The sequence below is a fragment of the Notechis scutatus genome, chromosome 9, assembly GCF_049901735.1.
Source record: "Notechis scutatus isolate UNSWTSFEM ecotype Mainland chromosome 9, rNotScu1.2, whole genome shotgun sequence".
Taxonomy (NCBI): domain Eukaryota; kingdom Metazoa; phylum Chordata; class Lepidosauria; order Squamata; family Elapidae; genus Notechis; species Notechis scutatus.
Window position 1 is genome coordinate 18,077,190 of NC_142017.1, and position 22,637 is coordinate 18,099,826.

The 22,637-nt window shown below is 44.1% G+C and overlaps 1 protein-coding gene across 2 annotated transcripts in view; it reads right to left on the reverse strand.

The window, feature by feature from the left end:
* The window catches only part of NUP93 (nucleoporin 93), a 126,931-nt gene that overhangs the window by 32,764 nt on the left and 71,530 nt on the right, over positions 1 to 22,637 (reverse strand). For both annotated transcript variants that reach the window (XM_087971674.1, XM_087971675.1), the window contains exons 4-5: positions 10,169 to 10,231; positions 4,393 to 4,521 (exon numbers count right to left, since the gene is read on the reverse strand). In XM_087971674.1, the coding sequence (XP_087827800.1) occupies positions 4,393 to 4,521; positions 10,169 to 10,231 (192 nt within the window). The remainder of the gene's footprint in view (positions 1 to 4,392; positions 4,522 to 10,168; positions 10,232 to 22,637) is intronic.

A 22,637-nucleotide genomic window follows, 5' to 3' on the forward strand; every position in this document is an offset into this window, starting at 1 on the left:
TTCATACTTCCACACCATTTGAAGAGTGTTCATCCCAAAGTGCGTCGCTAAATGTCTATGGAGATTCTCAGTCATCCAGGTTAGGATTGTCCCAAAGGTGTTTTTTTTTTTTTCAAGAGGCAACTGGACTTCCTTTTCCTTTGAAGACATTTCGCTTCTCCTCCAAGAAGCTTCTTCAGCTCTGACTGGATGGTGGGGAATGGGAGGATTTATATTCCTGGCAGACAGCTGGTCCTTTGCATCCTTTTAGAGAGTTGTTGAGGCCACTTGGAGGTTTATCTGTGTCCTCAACAGTCACTTGAGTAGTGCAAATGGTTCCTGTAGTTTGCAATTTTTCTGGAAATCCATTCACGCTCCTGCACCATTCAAAGGGGGGGTTTCACCCCAAAGCGTGTCGCTAAATGTGCTATGGAGATTCTCCGTCACCCAGGTCATGGTTGTCCCAAAGGTGCTTTCTCAGGAGGCCAAAAAACAGTCCAGTTGCCTCCTGAAAAAGCACCCTTAGTTAGGACATGAGTGGATGCAACACCGCCAATTACTCTCTCTTCGCTCGGTCTCTTTGCTTGATCACACTCCAAAGGGAAGACAGGAGAAGAGCAGAGGTTGCTCCGTAGGCTGCTGTCGAAACAGGATAAAATCGCAGCTGTGCTTTGCAAGCAGTCCTCCGCTTACAACAGTTCATTTAGTGACCGTTTGCAGTGACAACAGCACTGGAGAAAAAAAAATGACTTAGGACCATTTTTCATACAACCATCGCAAGCCTTCCCCACAGTCCCGTGATCAAAATTCAAATGCTTGGCAACCGACTCGTATGAATGACAGTTGCCATGTCCCTGGGGACACGTCGGACCAGCAACGTCCATGGGGAAGCCAGATTCACATAACAACCATGTTACTAACTGAACAAATGCAGTGATTCAGTCAGCAGCGGTGGCAGGAAAGGTCGTAAAAATGAGGCAAAGTTTACTTCACAGCTGTCTCACTTAGCGATAGAAGCGTTGGGCTCCGTTGTGTTTGCAAGCCGAGGACTAGCTGTATCACCAAAAAAGGACGTTTTGGAGGGCAAAACTAGGAAGACGATTGCAGGAAAGTGAGACAAGCAATTCCAAGAAGTGGATTCTTGATCTCTGCATTATTAGACTGCCCAGTTAAGTTGTGTCCATGGCTGGTCTAGTGGAGAGAAGGACCAGGGGAGACAGGAGAGCAGTCTTCCAGTATTTGAGAGGAGGAAGGGGTCAAGCTATTCTCCAAGGCACCTGAAGGCCAGATAAGGAACAATGGATGGAAACTGATCCAGGAGAGATTCAACTTGGAAATAAGGAGAAACTTTCCGACAGGGACAGCAATCAACCGATGGAACAGAAGTTGCCTTCAGAAGTTGTGGGAGCTTCATCACTGGAGGCTTTCAAGACGAGACTAGACAGCAGTCAGTCAGAAATGGTGTAGGGTCTCCTGCTTGGGAAGGGGGTTGGACTAGATGACCTATACAAGGTCTGATTATACAACTCTATACAACTCTGATTATCTGTTATCTGTAAAGTTAAAATAAGTCAGGTATTTTTTTCCCTTTTAACCAGCTAGCACGCCCTTCCATTTAGTGAGCTGTGCAAACTTCAAAGGAGGCAAGATCTGTAGGTTGCTTTCTTTGAACTACAAAGACTGTCTTGGTAATTGACTTTATTTAAGTGTAATGTGTGGGGTATGTTTTTTTTTAAAAAAAACCATCCAAAGCTTGGAAATCGGCTCTCTTGCTGACCTACCTCCTGCTACGTTTGGATCTGTGCTTTTCAGCTGATTTTCCGAATCTGAGGTATCAATTAAAGCCCTTATTGTATCTGTAGGATAAGAACCTCCCCCCTCCCTCTCTCTCTCTCTCTCTCTCTCTCTCTCTCTCTCTCTCTCTCGCTGCAAAAGGGTAGAAGTGCAAATCTACAATGGAGAAATTTAAAACAACCAGCTTTTAACGCAGCAGATGCACTTCAAACCTCCTGGGCCTTTGAGCCTGAAGCAGAGAACAAAACATTTTATCAAGGGTTTCTAAACCCTCTCACAGCGACACACCAGATATTATAGCAGGCACGGCATGAGAGAATGAAAGAGGAGAGGATGACAGATCACGTTTCAATCTCTTTAACCACTGGGAGAGTCGAAACGGAGAGGGCTTTCTTGATGCTATTCCACCCCACCCCCCCACCCCCGCTCTCCTTTGTCTATAATCCCTATATAGAAAAGCGAAATACCACTCACGCATCATCACAAAATCTCCAGAAACGTAAAGTCTACAAACTTGAAATTTGGCACGTATATTCATTCCTCTTGGCTTCTAGGTGCTCACTAAGAAAGGATTTTTCGAAATGACCATCAGAGCATTTGTATTTCCAATATTATTATTATTAACATGCTCTGATGCTAAGGAGTTCTACTCCCCCTCCCCACCTGAAAAGAAATCTGTTCCAAATACAAAACACAAACAGAAGAGAGGAGTTTCAGTTTCAGAGCACCAAGCAACTTTAGTCCAGAAACAGTTGAGCTAAGCCACGCCCAGGCTCCTCGCTGTCTCCTTCTTGCTCACACAGTAAATACTGCTTCCAAACAGCCCTCAACGCTCTCTGATAACTGGTCCTGTAAAAAGGCTCAGGAGTTCTGGTATAAAATTTGGTTGTGGCTGGAGGAAATGACGGGGTTAATTTTTTTCTACAAACCTGAGTTATTCTTATTGGGAATAATGGCAAAGAAATACAGTAAAGCTGATACCTACCTGATAATACATGTAATCACGGTGGCAAGAATGGCATTTGCCCAAAATTGGAAGGCTAAAGAAATTCCTAGGGAAGACGAGGTGATAGTTAAGATGCGCCGAAATGGATAGGTTGACATTGGAACTGAAGGATAAAGATGAGTCAGACTATTGGATTCCCATTTGTCAGAAATGGTGTCCTGCTTGGGCAGGGGGTTGGACTAGATGACCTACAAGGTCCCTTCCATCTCTGATTATCTGTTATCTGGAACACGGACAGGATCCTAGCCAGATGAATACTGATGGATGCTGGTCAGCAGAGGCACAATTTTTCCCCTTATTTTCCTCCCCAAAAACTAAACCCGATCACCTAGTTTCATAGCGTAGCACGGGAATAGAGCTAGTTCTGAATAACGCCTTCCGACGTGGCAGGAACCTTTGAATATTTGGTCCCCAAGGACAAGCAACAAGTTGACCAGGGTTGGAAGGAAGCTCAGAATCGTAGGATGTTGAAAGAAAGGTTAAGCCTTAGTCCACAAAAGCCCAGAAGCAGCTGAAAGCTTTCCAAAATAGCTTGCCAAATCCATTAAGTTCAGCCACTGCAAAGCAGTAATAGATCCTAACTACTTTCCAATACCATTACTTTGAAAAAAAAAATGTACTGCCAGTACCGAGTACAGTGAGTTGTCAGCACAACAATTTCCAAGCGAGGAACACTTCCAGGAACCATAAAGAAAAATGTTTCCATGATTAAAAAAGAAAAAAAAACTTGGAAGGAAGAGGACAAAAATCCAGCAGTTTGCTGAAACATTCGATTGTTACTATTTTAAAGACACTTAGCCAATTCCCGCAAGCAAGAGGAAGAAAAAGGAACTAAAATGTTTGTAATGAAGAGCATTTTAAATAGAAAATAGAGATGGGGAAATATATAGCTTGAAAAACTATAATTAGGGATGTGTACATTGTGATTCTGGGCAAACCAGTGGATGAGTACTTATTTTTTTTAAAATAATAATAATAATAAATGCCTAGGGGCGATGGATATAAAGATTCTGTTGAACTGCAAGAGCAGAGAATAGAGAATAAGAGATTCAAAAACTGGGTAGTAGTTACTGGCTTCTCTCAAGCAGAGTCCTAGGCCACACGAATATAAAGAAAACTGCAGAATAAATCATGGGGGGAAAGATAGGCTCCATGTTAGCAGTGGCAAAATTCAGTTTTTCTCGACTGTAAAGTTCTGAACTGCTCAGAGAATAGAATAGAATAGAATAGAATAGAATAGAATAGAATAGAATAGAATAGAATAGAATAGAATAGAATAGAATACTTTATTGGCCAAGTGTGATTGGACACACAAGGAATTTGTCTTGGTGTAAATACTCTCATTATACATAAAGAAATGATACATTCGTTAAGAATCAAGAATCATAACGTACAACACTTAATGATAGTCATAGGGTATAATCAACAATCAATCAACAAGTAATTTAATTATTTTTTTGCAAGGAAGGATAAACTAAGCCTGAACATTTTAAAATTGCTTTTAAAACAACCAAAACAAACCTGAAGTCAAACAAATAGCTGGTTAATTCAAGCCAATAATTTTAGGAATGCATCTGCTCCATACTCTCTTCCCCCCACCCCTCCAAAAATACCTCATTTTCCTGGGTGAAATCCAGACTGTCTTCTCCGGAAGCCAGCAGAGTATGAAGGATCCGTTGCTTCATCTGTTCCCATTCAACCAACATTGATTCTCGGTGATATTCTTCTGCCAAAGCAAAGGTCTGGGAAGAAATTGATAAAGAGAAAAGAACAAACCATCATCCCAACTTCAGTGAAAACCTAGTAGTTACAAAGAAATTATAAAATGCTTTGGTTTATCATCTGCCGAGGAACTCAAAGTATAATTTAACCTGGCTACTGGATGTCTAGGGAGGTTCTCATTCATCCAGGAAAAGGTTGTCCCCAAAATGTCTTTATCAATCTATATATATAAAAGCGAAATGCCACTTACACATCATCACAAAATCTCCAGAACCGTAAAACTTGTAATTTGGCATGTATGTTCCTCTTGGCTTCTAGAGGCTCACTACGAAAGGCTTTTTCACATGACCATCAGAGCATTAGTATTTCCTACATCATTGTTATTAACACGCTCTGATGCTAAGGAGTTCTACTCTCCCTCCTCACCTGGAAAGAAATCTGTTCCAAATGCAAAACGCAAGCAGAAGAAGAGTTTTAGTTTCCCAGCAGCAACCAGCTTTAGTATAGAACAGCTGAGCTAAGCCACGCCCAGGCTCCTTGCTGTCTCCTTCTTGCTCACACAACAAACACTGCTTCAGTTTCCATACAGCCCTGAACTGTCTCACACACTGACAGGACGCTAGCCAGATGAATACCAGTGGATGCTGGTAGGCAGAGGCACATTTTTTTCTCTCCTTATTTTCCTCCCAAAAAACTAAGCCTGATCACATAATTTCGTAGTGAAGCACAGGTATCCAGCTAGTTTTATATATTAAAAAAATTCCATATGAGTCGAGACTGCCCCTGCAGTCAAACTATAGCTCATGTCTTCTTAAATTGTACCTTCTATTTGGATTCGCGGATCCATCTCATAACCCTTCACCTGATAAAATACCTGGGAAAAAACCATCTTTTTATGTAAAATTGCTGTTATCGGATCAGTCCAATGTAGCCTCTTCAAATGTAACCAAATGTTGTTATACTTGTCTGAAAAATTAGGGAAGGTTTTGACCGCCCACTGCCAATCCACCAACTAATTATTAAATATTACCTTGTCTTTTTTTATTATTATTTTATTTTATTTTGGAATGCTTCTTAGTTGCAATGCTGGTCTGTGGCTATAATAAAATTGCTACTGCTGCTCTGATTTTATTGTAAAGGCAACTGGACTTTTTTGGTTCTTCTTTAGGACATTTCACTTCTTGTCCAAGAAGCTTCTTCAATTCCCCACCAATTAATTGGAACTGAAGAAATTTCTTGGATGAGAAATATCTTTAAAAAAAAAAAAATCAGAAAGCCCAGAAAAGCAAATACTGGAGATCAAGGTTCCATTTTCCCAAATGGGCTTATCTTCTCCCTAATTCCAAATCTCACTGCTCATCAATTCCAAAATGGCATAAAATACGTTCCCAGCCCCCTACATCTCTGTCATGCTTACAAAATTATTACCTTGGATTTCACCTTCCGTCTCATTCTCAATTTCTCTGTAAACAAGAACTGCAGAAGATTCTAAATGCATTCCCCCTCCCAAGCTTTCATGGATTAAAACTATTTCCAGTAACCAAGGTTCTTGGGCTCTGATGCTTTCAAACCGCAGAAAGCAGAATTACGCTTAAACGTGATCTTTTTTTTTCCTTTTTTCTTTTGCTCATAATTTATTCATTTTCTTAAAAACCATGTTTGATTTAGGAAACCCAAAGCGGGAGGACAATTTGGGGGAGTTAATGGGATGGGAAGATAAAAGAGAGATTCAAGAAGGGTGGGGGGAAAATATATATATATGGATTTTGCAGGGTGGGGGAAAAATATATATATACGACACCCTCAAGGATGGAGAACTGAGCTCCATTTTAAACTTCTGCCAGATGTCTATGCTCATTTATTTCACATCACCTGGAAATAAGGAGAAATTTTCTGACAGTGAGAATAATCCATGGAACAGAAGTTGCCTTCGGAAGTTGTGGGAGCTTCATCACTGGAGGCTTTCAAGAAGAGACTGGACTGCTATCTGTCAAAAATTGTGTTGGGTCTCCTGCTTGTGCAGGGGGTTGGACTAGATCAGGGGTCGCCAACCTTTTGGACCTCAGGGAACACCAAACTCATAATTTTAAATCCTGCGGACCAGAGACCCTGGGAAAATCCCCCCAAAAAAGTCTGCAGGAAAATTCCCCACCCCGTTTTCCTACCAATCAATAGTTCTTTATTTGGGATCGCAGGATACTGTCTGCCGTTCCGTTCTCAGGGGGAGAGAGAGAGAGAGAGAGAGACTTTTGGCTTCATGCAAGGAAATCAGCAGAAGCAGCAGAAGTCTTTCTTTTTCTCTCCCAAACTCCACCAGAAACAAGTCTTTGTGAGACGTCATGCCAAAGCAGCCTCTTGGAGCAGGATGCCTTGCAGGATCCCAAAGACTCGTTTCTGGTGGAGTTTGGGGGAGAAAAAGAAAGACTTTTGCTGCTTTCCTTGCGTGCAACCAAAAGCAGAAGAAGGAAGGGGAAAGAAGCAGCCCGATGGCCAGACCAGGCTCCTCCGCCCTTTCCCCCCTCCCTCACTATGTGTTGTTTGCAATGCAAGTGATGCAAGCCTTGTGTTCCCACGGGCCATGTGGGTGGCGCAGCCTTGTGTTCCCGCGCAGCCTGGATTCATTGCTTTGGGGGTAACATTTCTCTGCAGACCACCAAAATTTTCTCGCAGACCACCAGTGGTCCCTGGCCACCAGTGGTCCCTGGTTGGCGACCAATGATCTACAAGGTCCCTTCCAATTCAGACGCTTCGCAATTGACTCATATTTATGACAGCTGCAGGATCCTGGAGTCACATGGTTACCTTCTGTGACCTTACAAGCAAGAGCAATGGGGAAGCCTAATTCACTTCACAGCCATGTTACTAAGCTAACAACTGCAGTGATTCACTTAACAACTGTGCCAAGAAAGGTCGTAAAATGGGGACGGGGGAAACTCACTTAACTGTCTTGCTTAGCAACGGAAATTGTGGCCTCAATTGTGGTCATAAGTCAAGGACTAGCTGCATGTCCTAAGAACCTAAATTCATCACTGTCGTATTAGTTTTTTTTAATGGGGAAGGCACAGACTTTCTGCCAGAGATAAGAGTCTTGATGTTCTCAGCATGGATCCCAGAAAACACATGTTCTCAGAGCCAGCGCCAGATGTGTGGAGGCTAAAAATCTGAGAATTGCAAATTTTGACAGCTGTAGTCCTAATAAATCCTGGGGAACACCAGCTTGGAGAAGGCTGTACTTAAAAAGAGATTTGCCAGCGGAACGATAATTCCTATGCAGGAATTCAGACAACAACGTGACACATTCAGAGATATCCTTTCACAAGGGCGTCATCAACCAAAATAGGCATTTAAATGTTGTTTCTCTCATTATGGCTACACTTTCACCAAGGACTGTATCTGTTACCTCCCATCCATCCATATGACTGCTCTTACGATTATGAATTAACAGTTTGAAGGGCCATTGGACTTATGGGTGCAGTGCCATGTTGGGCTTGGAAAGCAGATTAAATTGCTCAAGATACGGCTTTGCTTGTTAAATCTTGCCTTTCCTCCAGTAGTTGGGGAAATCTTGTCTCAGGGTGAGATGACCCAGGGCGTGGCATATACCTCCAACTTGGTCCCCAATGTCCAGTTATCATGGGTGGGTGGGTGGGTGGGTGGGTGGAAGGAAGGAAGGAAGGAAGGAAGGAAGGAAGGAAGGAAGGAAGGAAGGAAGGAAGTCCTTAGACTTATATACCACTTTACAGTGCTTTTACAGCCCTCTCTAAGCCAGGGTCGCCAATCTTTTGGACCTCAGGGACCACCAAACTCATAATTTTAAATCCCGCGGATCAGAGACCCTAGGAAAATCCTCCAAAAAGTTTGCAGGAAAATTCTCCACCCCGTTTTCCTACCAATTGGTCATTCTTTATTTGTGATTGCAGAACACTCTCCAGCTTTGTTCTCAGGGGAGGGAGGGGAGGGGAGGGAGGGGAGGGAGGGGGAGGGGAGGGAGGGAGGGGAGGGAGAGAGAGAGAGAGAGAGAGAGAGAGAGAGAGAGAGAGAGAGAGAGAGAGAGACTGACTGACTTTTGGCTTCATGCAAGGAAAGCAGCAGAAGCAGCAGAAGTCTTTCTTTCTCTCTCCCAAATTCCACCAGAAATGAGTCTTTTTGAGACTTGTCGGTGCTGGCGCAGCCTCTTGGAGCCTCTCTGGTACAGTTTGGGGGAGAGAAAGAAAGACTTTTGCTGCTTTCCTTGCATGCAGCCAAAAGCAGGAGAAGAAAGAAGCGGAAAGAAGCAGCCCAGTGGCCAGGGGAGGCATGTGGGGCGAGCGGGGCAAATTCCCCCCCTCCAGCCTTCCCCCCCTCCCCTCACTCCCTTGTGTTGTTCGCAATGCAAGCGACGCAAGCCTTGGGTTCCCACGGGCCATGTGGGCGGCATAGCCTTGTGTTCCCATGCAGTTTGGATTAATTGCTTTGGGGGTGACATTTCTCTGTGGACCACCAACATTTTCTCGCAAACCACCAGTGGTCCCCAGCCCACTGGTTGGTGACCACTGTTCTTGACTAACCTCCTGCTCAAATCACCATCCCAGACAAATCGAATCTCAAGTCCAATCTCAAGTCCACTCCAAGAGGCAAGCTGTTCCAGTCATTAATTGTTCTCACTGTCAGGAAATTTCTCCTTAGTTCTAGGTTGGATCTCTCTTTAACTACTTTCCACTCCTTGGTTCTTATCCTGACCTCCTTGTGCTTTGGAAAATAAGTTAGTCCCCTCTTCTCTGTGACAGCTCCTCAAATACCGGAAGACAGCAATCGTGTCATCCCTACTAGGCTAGATATATCTAATTCCCTTAACCATTCGTCGTATGGTTTACCCTCCAGGCAGTTTATCATCTTTGTTGCTCTTCTTCTCTGCCTACTTTATGGAATCTCACCGTCTTTTTTGTTTCGTGGTGATCAGGTCTGGATGCAAGTGGATGCATGGTTTCATTAATGCAGTATAAAGCGGTACTATCATTTCTTGTGATCTTGATATTATTCCTCCATTGATGCAGCCCAGGGTTGCACTGGCTTTTTTATGGCAACTGCAGCGCACGGCTGTCTCAGACTTAAGTGGTGGTCCACTAAGAAATTCTAGATCCCTCTCACAGTTACTCCTGTTGCGTCAGGTACTCCCTATTCTATACTTACGCATTTGTTTTTTCCTGCTTAAATGCAGTTGGGGGGGGGGTGATTAGTGCCCTGAAAGCTCTCCCGTCACCTTTTAATTGATTTTCAACAGCGTTCTAATCATCCTTTCAAAAATGTACCTTTATGTACTGCTTTTATGTTTGTTTGTTATTTTATTGTACACCACCCGGCTTCCCTCTGTAAGGGAGATGGATGGTTCCAAAATGAGATGGATGGATGGATGGATGGATGGATGGATGGATGGATGGATGGATGGATGGATGGACAGGTAAATGGATGGATGGATAGATGGATGGACAGATAGACAAATAGACAGATAGGTAAATAAACAAACAAACAAACAAACAGATGGATGGATGGACAGGCAGATAGACAAATAAACAGAGAGACAGGTAAATAAATGGATGGATAGACGGATGGACGGTTGGGTGGATGGATGGATGGATGGATGGATGGATGGATGGACAGACATTCTTTTACATTACTTTCAATACTTACCCGTTTCCTGGACTCTTCAATGGCAGACAGCAAAGCATTATCCTTTTCATTTTTTAGGAATCCCTGTAAGAAAAGGTACAATTTCCATTAAAAACCAGCTTAGCTTGGAAAGGACATGTGGCATTTCCTACAGAGTTGGTGTGAGCTCTGCTGTAAGGTCAGGCAATTTTCAGCTTCCGTTTGCTGAATGTTCTTTAACTTGAGGGAAAAAAAAGAGGAAAATGCCAATACAGTGAATGTGGGCACTGAACTGTATTAATTTTCTTTCAGTAAAGCACAAAACTAAACCAAATAAACTCTTGGCAATTGAGTCCTGATTCCATTTTCTCTTATTTCTGGACTTGGATCCTGCTTCCTCCCTCCATCAAGTTACAAGAACCACAATGGAAAGCAGGAGGGAGGCTGATGAACAGAGATAATAATAAGTCTGCCTAACCAGGCTAAATACATTTAAAAACTGGAACAGAATGGTTCAGCCAACATATAAAAATGCACCCGAGACAAATTCCTTGTGTGTCCAATCACTTTCGCCAAGAAAGTATTCTAGTCTACTTTATAACTGTCAGAGAGCAAGTGGATGGACTATATTGCTGAAGCTAGAAACAGTCATAACATTTTACTGGGTAGGGTAGGGTAGGGTAGGGTGGAACGGAATGGAACAGAACAGAACACTTTATGGGCCAAGTGTGATTGGACACACAAGCAATTTGTCTCTGGTGCATAAAGCTCACAGTGTACATATAAACTACAAGTGATAAATCCTGATCATAATCATAATTCGAAATTCCAACGTTCCTTAATTTTCTTCACACTGGATTGTTAATACGTCACTCCTGGGGAAAGAATTTCATAAAAAGCCCTCAAAACAATTCCACAGGATCTCCTGGTTGACCAAAAGGTTGGACTATAAGACCTCCAAGGTCCTTCCGATTCTGTTATTCTGTATTCTGACAAGGCTGGATCGCTTGTTGTTTATTTTTCCTGTTTTATTTTCAAGGGACGATACCAGGTAAGCAAGCAGTACCCCCCCACACACACACACCTTGGAGAATAACAAAATTGCTTTTTTTTTAAAAAAAAAAATCTTGTTGAAAAAAAAAGCCCCGTGACCATACTAAGGAACAAATCCTTAAAAACAAGAGTCAGAATGACACAGCTATCCCTGTGCTGGATTCAGATGCAACAAACCAAGATGCAAACTCATTGAGGGAGAAGGTAAAGAATTGTGAGGCTTATAATCAGAGGTGGGTTATTCAGCAGGTCCTGACCGGTTATGGAGAACTGGTAGCGGACATTTTGAGTAGTTTGGAGAATTGGCAAATACCGCCTTTGACTGGCCCCGCCCCTATCTCTTCTCCGCCTCCCGAGTCCCAGCTGATTGGCTGGGTCTCCTTTGGTTGCCCTGCCCAGGAGAACGGAGCTGGAAAGCAGGGTAGTGGGGTGGGGAGGGAATGGAGATTTTACAGTATCCTTCCCCTGCCCCGCCCACCAAGCCATGCCACACCCACCAAACCACACCCACAGAACCGGGAGTAAAAAATGTTTGAATCCCACCATTGCTTATAATCAGTTCTGAGCTCAGCTTTTATTCCAGATGCTGCTGCTGTTCCATTTCCCATGTGTGAATCTCATCAAAGCAGACCAACCAAGATGCCAGTACAGACAGTCCATGACAAACAAACCACAACTGAGCCCAAAATCTCCACTGCTAAGCAAGAGGGTTGTTAAGTAAGTTTTGCCCCATTTTACAACTTTTCCAGCCACGGTTGTTAAGCCAGCCACCACAATTGTTAAGCTTAGTAACACCCGTCGCTAAATGAATTTCCTTCCCCCGTGGATTTGCTTGTCAGGAGGTCACAAAAGGGGATTGCAGGACCCTGGGACATTGCAACTGGCATAAGTCCATGCCAGTTGCCAAGCATCCGAATTTTGACCACGGAGATGCTGCAAGTGTGAAAAGCTGTCATAAATTACTCTTTTTTTTCAGTGCCGTTGTTGCTTCAAACGATCACTAAAGGAATGGTTGTAAGTCGAGGATGCTCTGTATTCCTTTCAGAAGCAGATTTAGGAACAACTTTGACTAGAGGATTTTCCGTTAAAGCACAAATTTCTGCTAGGAAACATGGCCTTTTTTCTTTTCTTCTTTTGTCTAAAAACTAGATAAAACTAGATAAGATAAACTAGATAAGCTAGATCAGCTTCATGGGGGGGGGGGAGGCAGGATTTATATGGAACAAAGGAAAATTAATAATTCAACGTAAGAGAAAAACCAACTTTTAAAACCACAACAAAACAACTGGGAACACTCAATACAATTAATCTTCTAGAAGTCACTTGTACCAAAACTTTGAGAAGGAGGTTATCTGAGGGAGGGACACCGATTCATCTCTAAATTTGTCTGAAAAATCTATGTATTTTTGACTACCATTCATGTCCTGTATGATCCAACAGAGTTGGCATGCTCACTGGCCCTGTTGTAACTATATGGATTATGTGTCAGGGCTGCAATGAAGACTATTTTATTTTGTCCTCCATTTTCCTTTGTATCTGTTTTTTGTTTAAATGCTTGTTATCCACCAAAGCCTTAAGGGCAAACCTATGGCACACGTGCCACAGGTGGCACGCAGAGCCATTTGTGCCGGCACACGAGCTGCAGGCAAACTTACCTCACTGCGCATGCACGCCTCACAGCTGATTTTCGGCTGGTTTGAGGCCTTTTTCAGCCTCCCAAAGACTTGAGAAAAGCTTCTGCAGGCTTCTGCAGGATTTGCAGGCCAAAAACTAGGCCTGTTTTGTCACTTCCAGTTTTTCTGAAAATACCGGAAGTGATGAAACGGGCCTAGTTTTCAGCCTGCAAAGCCTGCAGGAATCTTCCTCAAGCCTCTGGGAGGCTGAAAAAGGCTTCAAACCTGCCGAAAATCAGCTGTGAGGCACAATGCAGTAAGGGGACAGCAGGCAGGAGTGGCGGGATTGCATGCGCATGTGTAGGGTGCACGGGGGGCACATTGCCTTCTGGGTGGTAGCGCACGAGCGTACAAACGTGCACACAATTTTTGGCAAAGGAGCCCCAAAAGGTTAGCCATCACTGTCCTAGGGAGTGGGTAGTCAGATGGATGGATGGAGGGATGGATGGATGGGAGGGAGGGAGGGAGGGAGGGAGGGAAGGGAGGGAGGGAGGGAGGGAGGGAGGGAGGGAAGGAGAGGAAGGAAGGAAGGAAGGAAGGAAGGAAGGAAGGAAGGAAGGAAGGAAGGAAGGAAGGAAGGAAGGAAGGAAGGAAGGAAGGAAGGAATTAACGAGCATAACCAAGGATCATGGGGGAGATTGTAAAATTCAGCAGACATTGTAAGCCATTAAAGGGAACAGTAAAAATGTCCAAAGAGCAGAAAAGTAAATGGTGTTCTTCACCTATTATAGATCCGAAAGTAACACGTGAACACAGCTGCAACATTCAATTTTTAAAATACTTAAAAAGTTGGAGCTGGCAGTGGGCAGAGTTAGATTTTTCAAAAATTAGCAGGGTCACTCTCCATCTCTGCTTAAGGTACACTGGGTCTCCTCAACAGCTTCTTAAGGAAACTGTAATAAGGAGAGAGGCTTAATCTCCTGAAGGATTAGCAGTTTGAGCCGGAGGGTAGAATTAAACATGCCATCAGTTTGGAATCATTGTGCCACACGAGATCCATGCCTGTTCCCCCATGAATTCCGTTGTCCCATATCTAGCGCCAATTTAGCCTGGACCGTTAGTTGCTCAGATTTATGACCAGGTGCAAATAATCAGGAACAGGAGCTGAGTTCAAGGCACTAAGAATCTATTCTTGCTACCTACACACAAGAATCTGGGAAACTAATGGTCCAAGCAAAAATGGTGCCAGATAAGGCTCAATGGAATTCACGGGGGGGGGGCTGGATAGGGGTCTCTTGTGACTCTGCAATGATTCCAAACTGATGACGCATTTAACCCCGCCCTCCATCTCAGCCTGCTCATCTCCTACATCTTCTCTGCAATGTTGCAACCACAGACAGCTGCAAATAGATAGTCTGTCCATTCCTAGGAAGAAACACACAATGGAAAATTCTCTGAAGAGACAAAAATGGGCCATCCAGTTCCAAACCTAGCCTCAATAACTTGGGTGTCTAGAAGCTTAGATGCAAACATTCAGACAAACCCTACATTCCCGCTGTCCCTGCCCCCGAGTGCTGGTAATTCCCAAAGATTCTCTTCCCAACTTTCAGTAGCATGGCTTATATAATTCAGGAACAAGTTTCATACGTTGCTCATGACTTAAACCCTCATGTTATTGCACTCTCTAAATCTGATTATTCAAATCCAGCCACTCGGGGTTTTTACAAAGCAAAGGGATTTGAGAGCTGTGCCTGCAAAGTTTCTGTGTCCAATGCTTAAATGTCTTTTCCTTACAGTCCTTAGAGCTCTCTCTTTCCACCCATGGACACATTCTCCTTTTCATATTGCTCCTATGATTAACCCACTACCTGCTTTAGGTCTCCTCCTTCTTCTCTGCCACTGATTTGGAGTGAAGCTGGCGGCCTAAAGATACTAATTTACTGCAGCAGAGCTAGGATTTTCTTGGCAATCCTATTCATAGCCTTCAAAGTGTCAGAAGAGGGCCAATTAACACTCTGCATGACAGGCAGCTTATCTGTTACTCGGCAGTGGATAGAGTAAAGCAAAGGAAGGAATTTGCATCTCCCAACTCTTCTCTTTGGAGAAGATTCAGTTTGTTGCGCCCACTAACAGAAGGCTTTTTTGGGGTCCGAAAAATTCAGAACCAACGGTGCTCTTCAAAACTGGAGCTTCTTCCCTTGAAGATGTTCTGAAGAAGCTTCTTAGATGAGAAGCGAAACGTCTTCAAGGAAACAAAAGTCCAGTCACCTTTTGAAAATGCACCTTTGTGTTGTAGTTAGCCAGCAGCAGGTGCGGACGGATGAGGAGAGCGAGGACTCAGATGAGGAGCCAGGACCATCAGGGAATGGACTGCTGCCTTCAGAGATTGTGGGGTCTGGCAGCAGCGATGAGGAGGTTCCCGAGGAGCCTGTGCCAAGTGCGTGTGCGCACAGGGTTGCTCGCAGGAAATAGCAGTTGCAACAGCACAGGTGACTCGGGAGTAAGGCTGCAAGGTAAGGGACTCTCCTTCAAGAAGATAAAAGCCAGCTGTGAAGCTAACGTTCTTTGCAGGAAGCAAAGACGTTTTGAAACTCAACCTCATGGACATTACAGTATCTTACGTTGGTATTTGAAGACTCTTGTGCTGTGAAATATTTCTGTGATTCTTGGCAGTCTCGTACAGTTTTGGCTAGGTTGTGCTTATCAAAGTTAATTAGTTTGCAGCAGCCTTTTAACCAGGGATTCGCAAGACTCATTAAAAGGTTTCTGTTCCCTTTGGTTATTGTTTGTTTTATTGGAAAAGGGTTTGGGTCAGAACACTTTGGGACAACCAAGCTCAGGGAGCACCAAGGACTATAAGGAAGGCAGGAAGGAAACATTCTGGTGTTGCTTACAGAAACTGCCTCTCCGTTAACCCTTATTACATTCTTGGCAGGACTAGACTTCCTGTCTCTGGAACGTCTCTGGAGTTTTTTTCCCCTCCTTTGCTGGTACTTTGTTTGTGTGGAAGGACCATTCAAAGTTACAATGGCACTGAAAAAAGTGACTTATGACCATTTTTCACACTTACGACTGTTGCAGCATCCCCACAGTCATGAGATGCCAGGCGAGGAGATGCGTGCCTCAATGTGAGTGATGTTGAGTTGGCCACGCCCAGCCAATAACATGACCACCAAGCCATGCCCACCAACTAAGCCACGCCCACAGAAGTGGCTGTTAAAAAATTTGAATCTCACCCCTGGGCGTAGTGCATGGCAAGGGGAATCACGTGCACAGGTGCGCGGTGTGCAAGGAAAATCATGTGCGCAGGCGCAGATGTGCAGCACCCTGTGAGGGGATCATGCATGCAGGCCGGGGGGGAGGGCAGCATGTATTGCCTTCTGGGTTCTGGCACGCAAGTGCGTGCACACGAGCGCGTGCGCAATTTTCAGCATGGGAGCCCAAAAAGGTTTGCCACCACTGTCCTAGAAGCTTCTTCGGTTCTGAGAGTTGAAGAAGCTTCTGGGATGAGAAGCGAAACGTCTTCAAAGGAAAAAAAAAAAACCCAGAAAGTCCAGTTGCCTCTTGAAAACAAAAAAAGCACCTTTGGGACACCCATGAACCTGGATGATGGAGAATCGCCATAAAGTTTCAGCAGGGTTTGCTGAGAGCTCATATACTCCCAAAAGGCAGAATCAATAAATATAACAAAAATGACCTCATGAGCACTTTTCGTCCGTCTCATCCATCGGATGGAAGAATACAGGTAATCCTTGACTTATAACCATTTGCTTAGGGACCGTCTGAAGTTACAGCAGCATTGAAGAAAGTGACATGACTATTTTTTACTCTTACAATTGTTGCAGCATCCCAGGGTCACGTGATCAAAAAAAAATCCGGATGCTTGGCAATGGGTTCCTATTGATGATGGTTGCGGATTCCTGGAGTCACGTGATCACCTGTTTTTTTGACCTTCCAGCAAGCAGAGTCCATGGGGAAACCAGCTCTCACTTAACAACTGTGTTACTAACTGAACAACTGCACTGGTTCTGTGATGACCCAGGGTGGGATACAAAATAAACACAGTCACAAAAAAGAGGTGAAGCCCCTTTTATTCCTTCACTTTGCTTCCAAGCTCCAAATATCCTTGACTGGAGACAAAAAAAAACTCCCACACAAGCAGTTACAGGGAGGAGGAAATGTCATTTAAATTATAAAGAGTAAAAAACAACACAAACCAGGCAAGATAGGGGCTTGAAGACGTCCACAGATATCAGAACACACACTGGGAAGGATGCCAAACTCAGAGAGGAACAATAAAGTAGAGATATTTCCATGCTTTGTTTCCAGCACTGGCCCGTACGCATGTCCATCCTCTTATCCAGTGGTCACAACTGCAGCCCATGAAGAGGATCAAGGCCCTCTCCTCTCCCGTAGACCACGTCTCTCCCTTATCCTTTCCTCCCTGCCCTAGGATGGAGAGGGGATGGGCCTGGGTCCTCCTCTGACTGCCCAGATGGCCTCTGCCCTTCCCCAGCCTCCTCCACAACCTCCGGAGCCACACTTCCACTCCCTGTCGGCTGTTCCTCCTCTCCCCCAGAGTCAGTCTCCACCAGGGCCATGACAGGTTCACTTTAAAAACTGTGACAAGGGAGGTCGTGAAATAGGGCAAAATTCACTTAACAATGTTTTCACTTAGCAGTGGCAATTTCGGGCTTTAATTGCGGTCATCTTTTTTCACTGCCGTTGTAACTTTGAACAGTCACTTTTGTCAGTCAAGGACTACCTATACAAAGCACCCACACGATTGAACTAAAAAAAAAGTAAAAAAAAAATGAATATATAAAGAACTATTTCTCATTTCTGGAAGTGGGGGATCAAGATGGAAAGTTGGGCATTTTCCAAATGAAAAATGTTTCCCCATCCCTCTGATAGGATGACATGGAGCAAATGGACGGGATAGCACCAACACGATCATGAGAATATGCTAGCAAGAGCGTGAATACCAGATAGTCCTCCTTGCCTATAGGGTTGAAGGGGAAGGGGTACATCTAAAGACAATCCATAGTTGGCGGCAAGAGGGGCAGATAGAGCTTTGCAGGCATAAAGGACTGAAATAAACCTCGAAGGAAGAATGAGAGGAGTGCTGCTCTAAAGCTGGGAAAAGCAAGGAAATAACAACTATGTTTTTGCCAAGCAAATAGTAAGGATCCCAAACATCAAGCTTAGGAACCAGGTGATGAGATTCTACCACACCTGACACACCAATTTCCAGTTCCTCTAGTTCTGTGTTGGCGAACCTACACCATGCATGCCGGAAGTGGCACCCAGAGCCATTTCCCTCGGCACACAAGAGGTCGCCCAGAAGAGGCCCACTGCGCATGCATGTGCACACCATCGCCCGACAGGTGATTGTCGACAGCGCATGCATAGGGGGTGGGAGGGGGCATGGGAGATGTGCAGGGATGGGATTCAAATTTTTAACAACAGGTTCTGTGGGCGTGGCTCAGGTGGTGAGCGTGGCTTGGAGGTCATGTGTCTGGGTGGACGTGGCTTGGTGGTCATGTTATTGGCTGGTGTGGCCAACTCAATATCACTCATATTGAGACACGCATCTCCTCACCTGGCCTCTCATGACTGTGGGGATGCTGCAACAGTTGTTAAGTGTGAAAAATGGTCATAAGTCACTTTTTTCAGTGCCATTGTAACTTTGAATGGTCACACCACACAAGCAAAGTACCCAGCAAAGGAGGGGAAAAAAACTCCAGAAAAGTTCCTGAGACAGGAAGTCTAGTCCTGCCAAGAATGTAAAAAGGGTTAACGGAGAGGCAGTTTCTGTAAGCAACACCAGAATGTTTCCTTCCTGCCTTCCTTACAGGATTAGGCCAGTAATTTCTTCTAACAACCGGTTCTCTGAACTGCTTAGAATGTTAACAACCGGTTCTAGCGAATAGGTGCGAACTGGTAGAACCCCACCCCTGGAGACGTGTGCACATGTGCAGAGATGCGCAGTGCCGCAGGGGTATCTCACGCGCATGCGCAGAGACACGTGGCACATGAAGGGATCGCACGTGCATGCGCAGAGATGCATGGTGTGCGAGGGGCGGGTCGCATGCGCATGCGCAGGGGGTGGCTAGCGCGCATTGCCTCTGGGTGCTGGCGTGCAAGTGAGCGCAAGCAAGCGAGCGCGCATGCAATTATCTGCACGGGAGCTGAAAAAGATTAGCTACCACTGCTCTAGTTATTAGGGGGGAGGAACTTTCATGTGTAGATCAATCAAAGAAGGGCCATGTGGGTCTCTCTTTACAAAATATAACAGGTGTCTATCTAGAGAGCAAAACCTTTCAAATCTTCCAGTCGACAACACTCAGTCACAGTGGTCACCAGAGTGCTATTTTCCCATTATAGCAAGATTTATGGCCTTTTTAAGAGCAACTGCTGCAATTATCTTTCAATCCGCACCGATAAGATGATTTCTTCAAACAAACACGTCCCTTTGTTTTCATTTGCTGTGGATGCATCTCCTCTTCAGCGATCGGCAACAGGCCGCTCTTACAGTATTTAGAAAAAGGCAAAGGCATCCAAAAGAAACCGGATTTAAATTTTAGATCGCAGGGTGGGAATGATCGTCTGTGCATTGTTTCGATGGGGCTTTTAAATCTTGAGCACCCCTCTGGAACGTCAGCAGTGTGTCTTCTTCATGTGCATATCTGCATGCTAATTCGACCATATGTAGCCAGCTAGTGTAGTTAAGAGCGGCTTCCCCTGGTTACATTTTTCATCTAATTATATTTGTACTGTGTAGGATGCATGCAAATAAAATGAGAGCCAGAGTACAAGGTATTCATATGGAGCCTCTGCGGCGCAGTGGTTAGAATGCAGTACTGCAAGCTACTTCTGCAGCCAGCTGCCTACAATTTGGCAGTTCAAATCCCACCAGGCTCACGGTTGATCAGCCTTCCGTCCTTCCAAGGTCAGTAAAATGAGGACCCAGATTGTTGGGGGCAAAAAAACTGCTTAGAGGGAGCTGTAAAAGCATTGTAAAGTGGTATATAAGTCTAAGTGCTATTGCTATTCATTCCTTATGCATTGGGTCTGCTTGGCTCCTGAATCTGTAAGGAAATCGAACAAAATAAAAACGAAACCCAGAGCTACCAAAGGATTGAAGTGTTTTGCTGGACCAGCCTCCTGAAAAGGTCATTCTCTAAAGGTCAAGCGAGGTCCGATGAGAGGGGAAGAATCTGAAGCATCCTTGGAAAAGAAACAGACCGAGTTTAACTTGACGGTATCTCTCCTTTGGGTGTATTAAAATGCAGATGAGTTGCTTGCCTTCTTAATGACATCTGAAAATATTTTGAAGAGGTCGTGGAAATAAATGGGCCCTCTGTTAGAATTAGACAGTAAATATGCTTTTTATGCCCAATTTTTTAAAGAAAAAAAATGTGTCAGTTACTAGTTGTCTGCTGATATGCACTATCGAGTCACATCTGCAAAATAAGGGATATAATTCTTACGAAAATATTTTAAACCAAGGTTTTACAACGGCAAAGAAAAATGTGAAGTAAAATTGGACTTCAAATTTGATTAGGATCCTTTTCTTTCTTTCTTTCTATCCATCTACCAACAGTACCTACCTACCTACCTATAATATATCATCCATTTATCTGTCAGTCTATCTGTCTGTCTGTCAGTCTATCTATCTATCACCTTAAATAGATAGATCACCATTATCATCTATCATCCATTCCTCTCTCTCTTTTTTCCTTCTATCACCTATCTATCATCACTATCTGTCATCCATCCATTCATCCATCCATCCATCCACCTACCTACCTACCTATAATTTATCATCCTGCCTGCCTGCCTGCCTGCCTGTCTGTCTGTCTGTCTGTCTATCTATCTATCTATCTATCTATCTATCTATCTATCTATCTATCTATCTATCTATCTATCTACCTATCATCCTAAATAGATAGATCTATCACCATCATCTATCATCCTTCTCTCTATCTATCTTCTTCCGTCTATCACCTATCTATCATCAGGATCATCCATCAATCCATCCATCCATTCATCTACCTACCTGCCTACCTACCTACCTTCAGTATCCATTTATCTGTCAGTCTATCTATCTATCTTTCTATCTCCCTATCTATCACCTTTATTCCATCTATCTATCTATCTATCTATCTATCTATCTATCTATCTATCTATCTATCTATCTATCTATCTAATCTATCTATCTTATATGCCACTGATTTTGCCAAGAGGTGATTCTAGTTATCTTAGAAGTAAAAACACCAATGCAAGACATTAAAATGTTAAAAGGATGGATATTAACATTAAAATTAACAAAGATGGCTAAGGAAGCAAGCAAAATATAAATGAGGTAGAGGTAGAATTTTCCACAACCGCCTCCAGTATGGAGTTGGTTCCACTGGGGCCCCAGGTCAATCAGCAGAGTCCGGTTTGAAGACCCTCTTGGAAAGGGTCATTTTCTTTATCATCGACGGATTTTTGAGTTAAAAAACACCAACCACTTGCTTCCACCTGCTACAGCGCAGAAAAACAGGCTGTGAGCAAACTATCCATGGAGTTTTTTAGGATGTCAGTTGCACCCCTGGAAATTGCAGATCCTGTGTGTGAGATACAACTCTAGGTCAATCCAAAAAGGAGGCCTGCTTGCAACTCGAGGGCATCCAAAAAATATCCTTGATACACGCAAGGCATGAAGCTATAACTAAACTGCCAAGGGTGAAGCCAGTGAACAGGTGTAATCGTGGCTTGACGTTGCTCTAAAGGGCCTCGGGCATGTAACCACCTCAATTCCCCTTTTATTTAAGTTCATTGAGTGTGGTTTGCTCCTAGTTAGTGGAACTAATGGCTGCTGGCTAAGTTTGGTCAGAATAGGGAAATATGATTTGCCTTGAAGCCGGGAAGGAGGGAAGGAAGAGAATGAGAGTGGAAGGGAAAAATAAGGGCGAAAAATATGATATGAGCCACGGTGGCGCAGTGGTTAGAGTGCAGTACTGCAGGCTACTTCTGCTGCCTGCCGGCTGCCTGCAATTTGGCAGTTCGAATCTCCCTAGGTTCAAGGTTGACTCAGCCTTCTAGAGTTAGAGTGGGCTGTAAAGCATTGTGAAGCACTATATAAATCTAAGGGCTGTTGCTATTGCCCTTCCTTCTATCGATCATCCATCTGTTTGTCCATCCATCCATGATGTGCAGTGGTTGGAATGCAGTATTGCAGGCTGACTCTGCCCACTGCCCAGCAGTTTGATCCTGACCAGCTCAAGATTGACTCAGCCTTCCATCCTTTCAAGGTGGGTAAAATGAGGACCCAGATTGTTGGGGGCAAGAGGCTGACTTTATAAACTGCTTAGAGAGGGCTGGAAAGCAGTGTGAAGCGGTATATAAGTCTAAACGCTATTGCTATTCCCAAGGATCACATCAAGCCATGCTTTGAGGTTACCCCTTACCAGCTTATAGTGGTTCCATACAGGTAGTCCTTGACTTACAATCATTTGTTTAGTGGCCGTTCCAAAGTTTCAACAGCACTGAAAAAAGGGACAGATGAAGTTTTCCCTATTTATGACCGTTACAGCATTCCCATGGTTACATGGTCATAATTCAGGTGCTCAGCAACTGGCGTGATTTAGGAGAGTGGCACTGTCCCGGGGTCATGTGATTACCATCTGTGTAACCTTTCCATCTGGCTTCCAACAAGCAAAGCCAGAATGACTGAGCAGAATAACAAGAGTTGGAAGGGACCTTGGAGGTCTTCTAGTCCAACCCTTGCTCAGGCAGGCAACCCTATACCATATCAGACACAGGGTTGTCCAAGTCAATGGAGAAAGTTGGATTCG